Raw genomic sequence first — 9,514 nt, 5'->3', positions numbered from 1 at the left:
TCACGTATAACATAATGACGGGGTAGCTTGACTGACTCGCTGAATAATCCGCACTCGAATGTCTGCCGGCTAAATCAATGGAGCGAGCAGTTGTGGTCGGTTAACAATGGCCATTTCCTTCACAGTTTAAAACATCGTCGAGATGCCGATAAGACTCGCTAATCAGACAAATACAATGTCAAATATTTACAAGTCAGACGGTGCTATACATATAGGGGCCTACATGTACGCGTTTATATATATAGGCTCATATAGACCCAAAAAAAACCCTATACCTTGGCAGATGCCGTGAAGTAATCTTTTATCTAAATAAACAAAACCACCCACCAAAATATTGAGGCATCAAAACAGGGCCATTTTAACAACATTGCTAGCTATATTAACTTTTTATACTGCGTGGATATGCTAGGAAATATGTCTGTATTTGATTGCCAATTTAACAAGAAATTAAGCTGAATAATATGCTGTAGTCCGGGTGTTGCAACAAAGCAGAACAAGGTGAGACCCCCCTAAATATTTTATAGGGCAAGTCAACTGGATTGTAAAGGTAGTCGTCTTTCTTTCTTTCTATAGGCCTGATAAGCGGTAGCCGTTATAATCTTATATAAATGTGCGAAGCGGTAAAACAACTGTTCTTCGGTATATTTAGAGTATGCTTCATGCGAAGTTATATCGCGGCTGTATGAACCTTTGGTGATAAATATACAATGGGTTGAAGCTAAACTAGGGCAGATTATTCTAGTATAGGGCTACAGATGTAGGATTCACTGTGAAAGTGCACGTTATGTTCAGAAGCTTGACAGCATACGTTTTCACGCTGTGTTGTAAGGTTGTATTTCTCGTGTACATCTACTATTAAATAAATGCGCAATGAGTATACATGACTTTGAACGTCAGCGTCTGGGCTCCATTAACAAGGTCTGTTACAATTCAGCGAGAGTCTGTCGTATAAAAATTTAATTTCGAATAGTATAGGCTCATTATTGCGTATCCGAGATACATGTATGCGGTATTTTTAAAAGAGTTATTGTTTTTCTGAACAAAAGCGGTTATCTAACAAGACCATGTGCAGCAATGGGATATATCCGCGAGGTCGTCCGAGTCCAGAAAAATTCCACTGACTTAGTGAACCCGATTCAGTTGATAATGAAGACCTAGGATTGCAGGGCGACTTAATGTAAGCATCTCCGCTTCCACACGCAACACCACACTAAATATGGACACCGCACGAAAGCACCGCACCGCCATAATATTGTTCGCGACACTTGGTGTAGCATAGACTGGAAGTGCTTACAAGGAACGGATCGATGCTGGCAACCCATATATCTAGATATTGATTCGCGCTATATCATGGCCAGCTCAACACAACACGCGTGCACCGACCGGCAATTTCCCCCTTATAGATTATTTTGCTTTTGGTCCCTTTCATTTTCAGTGCTACTACCGACAAGAAAATGGACCTTTAACCGCAGTGATACACAACATAAACTTGAAGCAAATTGCATCAATTGTCTATTATCGAAGAACGCGAACGTTCGATAGATAAATTATATGTATGCCACAAAGCTTCACCACTCCCTGTGTGATGCTTTTCAAACTTTCATCATCTAGATATATTTTAGACCGTTCCGTTTGAAATATCTATTTTTGTTTTATTTTATAAGGTAGTAAGGCTTTTATCATCGGGTCTACAAAAGAAGACAACAAACGATTAAAAATTGGCAGTAAATCAACACAGTTGCGTGTTTTCTTATTTAGGCATGTACGTTACATTAGATAATGTATATACGCACGACCTATGCAGTATCTTTATGTTTACGTATAATCAGTAATAATCTAAACTTGGATCTGAATATTAAACCTGTTTTCAAGGACTTGTCGCTATTATCAGAGGAGGTCACTAGTTCTGCTTGTTCACGCACCTGTTTTGTTAACGAGGATTGCAGTTTACATCAGCGCCAAACACCGCAACCCCCATTATTACAATGCAGGATAACAATCAGTCACCAGACTGGTATATGAAGTCTGGTACGGTCCAGGCGACCTGATGTATTGGTGATAAGTTATCTGCCCCGAGTAAATGAAGATGAAACAAAGCGCGCCCCAACTACCGCCATTGTCGGCTGGCACTCGTTTGATATTCTTGTGTAAAAATTATTTTTTTGGGTACGGTAAACACCGGACATAGTTGCGAAAACAAATAAGAAAAGCCAGTAAAATGAATTTTAAGGATTAATTTACAAATTGCAATTGTATGTTTTAAAAGGAAACATTTGATGGTTTGTAGACATATTTTTTCGCCTTATGTCTCGGCGGGGTTTTTCCCCTGACATGAAATATAAGCCTACTCACAGTCACATATTGAAAAGGCGCCTTTTACAAGCTGAAACACTAGCACTTGTATTTGATTGATCTTTGCTTGACAAAACGCATAAGAAACTGCATGCGTGTATGTATTGTAAATCATATTTCAATTTATAGATACGTATGTGTCCAAAAATGTCACCAGTAAAAATGAGTAAAGTGACAGTGATCGAGCGTTGATAATAAACAGATAGCATTATCAAGCTACACCCCGCAGTTACGATTTTCCAGTAGCGTTTTATGCTACAAGCAGTTATCTGTAATGGTGGCAGAAATTGAAATATTCCGAGATAGCCTACGACGAAACCGTCTACACACGCGTGACGTTATACGACACTAGAAAATGTGTGAGAAGCCGCGCAGGGCAGGGTTTATTTTTTCAGCGATACGTCTGAAACCCTACGCGCTGGGAAGGTTTTTTTAGAAAGCAAAACGAAAATGGTGCGCAAAACGTGGTGATAGAACTTAAGAGAAAAAAATGAAAAAAAATCCGTGGATAATATTTGTCAGCTTTACTGCTTGTCTGTCATTATTTCTGATCCCATTCTCCTCCAAATCTATATCTCGTTTGATTTTAAGCTAAGTCGCGAGACTTTGGGCTATCATAAGTGGTTGTCATTGACCTCCTTGTATGGATATGGACAGGGAATAAGATAATGAAACAGTGAAAAACTACCGTGCTGAAATATTTTATTTGCTTTCCTTTGTTAAGAATAGATGTCCGAAAAAACGGACTTCTGACAATGGCTTAGATTGTACAGTTTTTCATGAATACTATTTCTGAACTTCATCTCTCTGTTATTTCTACGGTTTTATTAGGCTAAAAATTTTGACGAAATTTCAAAAATCGTAAGTTCATAGGCCGTAGCAATACCTCTGATGGTATTGCAGAGTTCCGGTCCGGACATTGTTCGGTGCACGTGGACCTGCGGTGATCGTAAAATGGTCGAATCCGCACGCTATTTACGCAAACCTACTCGCCGTAGCCCGCAGCCATTAACGATGTGGAATAATCGCAAAGAAAAGTGTGTACGATTTCATCAGACTGTGCCCGTGGCAAATGTTATATTACAAAACATGTGACGTTCTGTGTGTGTCTGCGCGCAAATCACCCAGTTACACGAGCGCCTTCAAGTTCCCCGAAGTATCAGATTCTACTTTTTCCAATGAAGACACCTTGCTTTTTCCAAGCAGCGTCGTACAGTTTTTGCTATTCATGAGGAATTAAGAAATCTAGATGGGCGACGCAATTCGTTTATATGCCGTTAGCAATCGATTTTCGCATGATAGAGCTGATGTGTCTGGAACAAGAGTATCCATGATACCACCGAGTTACATGGAATACATTTACAGTTTCACAAACTCTGTGCTGTTGCTAAGCATTCGATATTGTTTACTTTTCACAGCAAGAGAAAGCATTTAAAACATACGACAAACAATTCATAAATGACATTTTCATTTATTTCTTTATTTATTTATTTTCAACAATTCTGGTTCTTACCACAAAATTAATAGCGGTCATATTGTAAAGATTAAAGTAAATTTCATCGCCAGGAATTAAGTGTTTTCGTTATATTCTTATCGTTGCTGCGCCTCTAATGGATCATTTTTTGTGTACAATTTTATTTTAAGGATACACGGGAACCTTAAAAATCCTTTTTCTTTAACACATTAATTAGCTCTCGGATCAAAACTATTGCACCTGAATTTGTATCACTCTTTTCTTTCATTTCTTGGGTGTCGTCTGCTTGAAGTTTGTCAACGGCTTTGTCCAACAGGTCGACGCTGAGAACAAACCCGGGTCCTGTATTTTTTTCATCGGATTTAAACTGGACGGTCAAGGTCGAACTGGATGAGAATATCGTCTGAGGGGTTACGGTGGCTTCATTTGCTAAAAATATGGCGTGGCTCTTTTCTTCGATGACTAAAAAGTATTTTGGTCGCATGTTGCTCTCAGACAGGAGGAGTTTGAGTTGCTATAAAAGACAGTTGATATTTAGTAAATAACGCAGTACTGATGATAAATAAAATGTACCACTGATTGTAATGTAGTAACACAACGTATGACTGCGGCGACAAAGAAATGGAAATGTGTGTGAATGTAGAAAATCATTTAGCAGTTATCGCTCTTTTTATTTATTTATTTATTTATTTATTTATTTATTTATTGAAAATTGTAATATACCTTTCCTTGCGGGGCTTGTAGAACCCAAGTGCAGTCAAGGCCATTGCTGTAATTTTTCATATCTTTGAACGGATTTAAGACAACTGGCGCCGTCAAGGTCATAGGGGCTACACAGCCTTTCATCTGGTCCTCTATCAAAATAAAGATAAAGCAATTAAAAACAGTAGCAGTGAAGTCATAGTCTCAAAGTCCAATACTGACAAAAATGTTATCATTTCATCCATATTTCTGTGAAAGTTCTCAGGTACAAAGAATGGCAGTGAAAATTATGTACATGTAAGTCAATATATTTAAAACATTAAAAATGACGGACGCTTTTACCTTCTTTTGTTTTGGGTTTAAATTCATAGCCTAACTTAAACCCTCTTTTATTTGTGGATTCATCCGAGGCAAAGTGAACCTTGATAGTGTTGCCGTTGGAGACGTAGAAAAGAGTCCGTTTACCGCAGTACTTCTTAGAAACGCCGTCCTCGGTGACGCTCAGTGCGTCCAAGCTGCAGTCACTGCTGTCTTCAATATCGATGTATTTCTCGTCTGGTCTGTACTTGTTCATGGGATCCGAGTATAGAATAATGTACTGAAACACGTAGAGCTAACTGCTATTTCCATGCCTCCTATGAATGGTGTATTTAATACGTATATATATATATACACATATATGCAAAATGCTGCCTTGCGCAATTCTGTTGCGTTTCTTTTTCAATACTAGGGCGGCACATACGACAATTTTTAAAGAATAAAATCCCAATTGAGGTATTTTTGCATTTTCGTAATCTTTTATTGCAATGAATACCTGGATTTATCATTTAAAATATCCGTGAAAACATTCATTACAGGTGTGTATAGAACTCCGAAAAAAAGGATATTTCTTGTGTAAATATCATCAACAGAAATATCACTGTAGTACTGGCAAACTCACGTTATCAGAAGGCGCAGTTATGGTCCAAGTGCAGTCCAGATCATCCCTGTAACCCACGTAGAATTTCCCCTTACGGTAGCTCATCAGGGGGGCGAGCGTGGCACCCGGCTTGGTAAGGGTGACTCCACCACTACAGGCTGACGGGGCTGTTGAAAACACATGTACGGAAAACATCTTTTTAGTGGGAAGGGATTACAAAATGTCATGAACATCTTTATAGATGGTTTATATCAGTGGTTTAATAAGCTCTACACTGCAGGTATTTATTTTTATGTAAGACAAATGAATACATCTTTTAATTCAGAAATTACTGAAAAAAATAAAACAAATTTATTGTATTCGAGGAGGTACTAGTTGTTGCTGGACGACTTCATTTTACCTGGCTTCTCAATAGCTTTAAAATTGACAATAAATCCAGCACGGTTTCCTCCTTCATCTGACTTGAAAGTAAGGAACACTTCACGTCCACTACTTGTAATATTAAACTTGGACAGGTAGCTGGCTGAAGAATAACCGCACATGGTTTGCAATCTCTTGGCAGTAGCACTGTCGCCATCATAGATGTTCAGACTGTCATAACCACAGGTACTCTGGCCACGAGGTACCTCAATGGACAGCTTGTCGAATGTCAACAGTACCACCTGCAAATTAAAATAATATTTTTTTTCAATGGAAATTATCCGAGATAGACAAGAATGAAGATGGCTGCACTGCGTCGCGTCCTACGAGACTAGAAAACGTGCGAGAATCCGCATCTGGTGAGCTTAACTTTTCAGCGATAAGGATGAAACTCTATGCGCCTGGAATGTTGTCTTAAAAAGGAATACAAATGTGACATGCAAAACAATAAATTCGTATGGTTAAGAAAAAGCAATCAGAAAAATACCCATTGATAAATTCTGTCAGGTTTTTTTCGTTGCAGCCCCGCACTCGTTATTATGCCATTATTTCCCAACTTACTCTCTCCAACTTCCGCGATATTTTATGCTAAGACTCCGTTCACATGAAAATTCTATTTTCTAAAAATCTATTTTCTATTCGCGGGATCTTGTGATCACTCCGAGCGCAGCCGAGAATTAATTACAGCTTTGGAAGTAACTGGCTCGCGCTGCCAGTAATTACGCCGCGGGGTATTCAGGGCACGGACCGTGATCACAAGATACCACGAATAGAAAATGGATTTTTAGAAAATAGATTTTTCATGTGAACGAAGCCTAAGACGCGAGACAATGGGCTTGACTCCCATTCGAAGACATCCTTATACCCAATCTAAGTTAAAATTAAAAGTTGTATTATGTCTTAGCAAGTAACTCTTAGACAATATTGAACCCGTTTCCTGGCAGTTTCAGCGCATAAAAGGAAGAAATAATAATAAACAGTGCGATCCAAGGCTGCAGTTTGTGGCCTAATATCTACCTTTCCTGCTGGAACGACTATCCTCCACGCACAGTCTTGATTGCTCTTGTATTTTGGAAATGTAATCATACCCGAATTCTTCTCAATAACGGCGGGTCTGCCAATTCCGCATGCTTCATCGTTGATGTGCACTTTACCGCCTGTAAATTAAAGGAATTTTTTCATCTGAAAATTTCCGTCAGTGATATATTTTTAGAATTTTAAATTTTGTCTGCTGATAGTTATACTGATCAGATCATTGACGAATGTGTGTGATTTGGTGTTAAATAGTCCAACACAACTTTTTAAAATGAATTCAGTCTTACTTTTGCGGCGTCATGGCCACAATCAATTACCAAAACGTCCAAAGATCGATATGTTACTCCAAGATTTCCACTTCTAGACCACATTGCATCTGCTACAGTGTAACTTCCAGATGTTCATTACGTTTTCATTATATATTCAGAGAATGTCACGTCATTCAGTTAAATGAAGCCTAAAAAGTTTGAACGATGTAAAGAGTAATAATAAACGACATTTAAGAACAAGGTGCGCTGAGAGTTACATGTAAAAGAAAACACATATGTTTATCTCACGCAATGGCCAGGTCATATCAATGTGAATGACCACCAACACCAGGCACTGCATGATAAACGACATAGGTGGCAGCACGTGTTGAACAAGCGGTAAAATAAAAAATAAAAAAAAGAGCTGGAGGTGGGCGAAAATAAACCATGAATTAAAAATATTTATACGAATATTTTTGGAACTTTTGGAATTATAAAAGAATTTATTTAATTATAAAGTACAAAAAAATGTACAAGAAGGCAAAAATAGCAAAATGTGTCCATGAAAAATATCATTCCAAGAGATGATGGGATATTATCAGATATTTCTAAAAGTAGCAATTGAAAGACCTCATACCATCATGTTTGCATTGGCTAATATGGGCCAATAAAATGGTTAGCGCAGCATTTAACTGCAGTCGCCATGTCTTAGTGCTTTCCCCTCTTTGTCAGACAAAAATGAAATCTCAAAAGAGAAATCTGAATAATTTCAAATACTGAAATACTGAAATATTGGCACGTGGGTCAATTCGTCTTTGACACTCTTTCTAACATATTTTCTGGCGTCATCAACTTTAGTAATAGTAGCTACCACACTTTAGAGTCATAAGGACACTTTTTATTCATATCAAAAAAGTAAAAATAGACATTTTGATCGTGGACAAAATTCTATTTACGTTACACGTATTTCATACACACGTACAAATTGTTTGAAAGATGATGGAGGATTGAAGAGATAAACTTTTCTTTGGCAACAAACAAAGAAAACTACATTGGACATTCCAAGACCGTTGTATATTTCACATACAAAAAAATCTATGTACCTACGAATTGCGCGACATTGCTTGTTGAAGTTGTTGGTGTTCGAAGGATTATAGCCACTGGGTTTTTTTTTTTTTTCAACGATTGCATTTATGTATGTGATGCGTGCGCACGACAAAACTTAAGTTATAGTATTGTACTAAATAGCGAGAAATTAAAGAACTTTTTTTAGATATAAGAAACGTAATATTCAATGACGATTTCATGAAGCCAACGAACTTCGCAGTGAAATGGCTTGATGAAAACTTCCTACTGGCTGCGTGGTTAATGATATAATGTTGTGGACTTCAGATAAGTAAATAATGTGCAACTCAGTTTTACAGGGATTTTCTTTTTTTTTCGTTCTCAGAATGCGCATGCCAGGTAAGAGTTCTTTTATGTTAGTGGTTAATCCCACTGCTTCTCAAATAATAATAATAATAATAATAATAGTTATGACAGCGCCTTAAAATGCCGATCTGTGCCGCTAGGTTGCGCAACCCAACATCTCTGACCGAAAATTTCGCTAGCAGTCTGTTAAAATATTGTATCGGCCTATCCTTTAGTTTAGAGGGAAGCGCAACCTCAACATTAAACAAAGATTAAGAACATACCTGAAGTACAGAGTGCAACCGTGGCCAAGATCAGTAGTTGGTACATCTTCAACAGCTGCAGGCGTGGAATACTTGTCCAGCGATGGTTCTTCTTTAAATAGCTTTTATATAGTATATGATCTAATAAACCGCCTACACACGGTTTGAAATGATGGTGACTATTAATGCCACTGGTCATGCCACGCTTGGGCAGACGTTAATGTTTTTTTTCTGTTCGTTTCTGCATTTCAGTTTTTTTAACCGTGCGCAGAATGTCTAGGCAGACTCTGAAGAGATGGACGCAGTTAATCACGAGGCTGGAATGTTGTTTACGGGTAAAACGTATTAAAACTGACAGTAAGGGGACGAAGGAAGCCCCATCGCCAGAGACATTTATAGGCATAGTCATGAGATCAAAAAGAAAAACTCGCGACAGTGACCCCTTTGGTACCCATAAATTGAAGGGTTTTTTTTTTCAATCTATGGTTGACCAGGGCAAAATATTAAAGACAGGTAGAGTAAATGTGAGAAGAAGCCAGAGAGACGCCCCAACAAGTGACGCCTCTCACATCATCATATAAAGATGGACTTATATTGTATTATAGTAGCGTGTTGTATCCAGGCAAACACATTCAACCCAACTTTTTCTTCTCCTTAAAACCTCGTCTTTTTCAAGATGCTTTAAAAAAAT

General features: G+C 38.0%; 1 protein-coding gene across 1 annotated transcript; it reads right to left on the bottom strand.

Moving 5' to 3' along the window:
- Positions 1-3,037: 3,037 nt before the first annotated feature.
- On the bottom strand, positions 3,038-9,333 carry LOC106175672 (protein tolkin). Its single transcript, XM_013557775.2, has 7 exons — positions 8,845-9,333; positions 6,885-7,024; positions 5,848-6,109; positions 5,469-5,614; positions 4,871-5,126; positions 4,550-4,680; positions 3,038-4,340 (listed from the first exon to the last, which is right to left on the bottom strand). Exons 1-7 carry the CDS (start codon positions 9,020-9,022, stop codon positions 4,011-4,013), a joined length of 1,443 nt encoding a protein of 480 aa, XP_013413229.2. The 5' UTR covers positions 9,023-9,333; the 3' UTR covers positions 3,038-4,010.
- Between the last annotated feature and the right edge of the window lie 181 nt (positions 9,334-9,514).

This window comes from Lingula anatina, chromosome 1 (genome assembly GCF_051362555.1).
Source record: "Lingula anatina isolate TDL-2025a chromosome 1, LinAna3.0, whole genome shotgun sequence".
NCBI classification, from domain to species: Eukaryota; Metazoa; Brachiopoda; class Lingulata; order Lingulida; family Lingulidae; genus Lingula; species Lingula anatina.
This window is presented reverse-complemented; position numbering and strand designations above follow the sequence as displayed.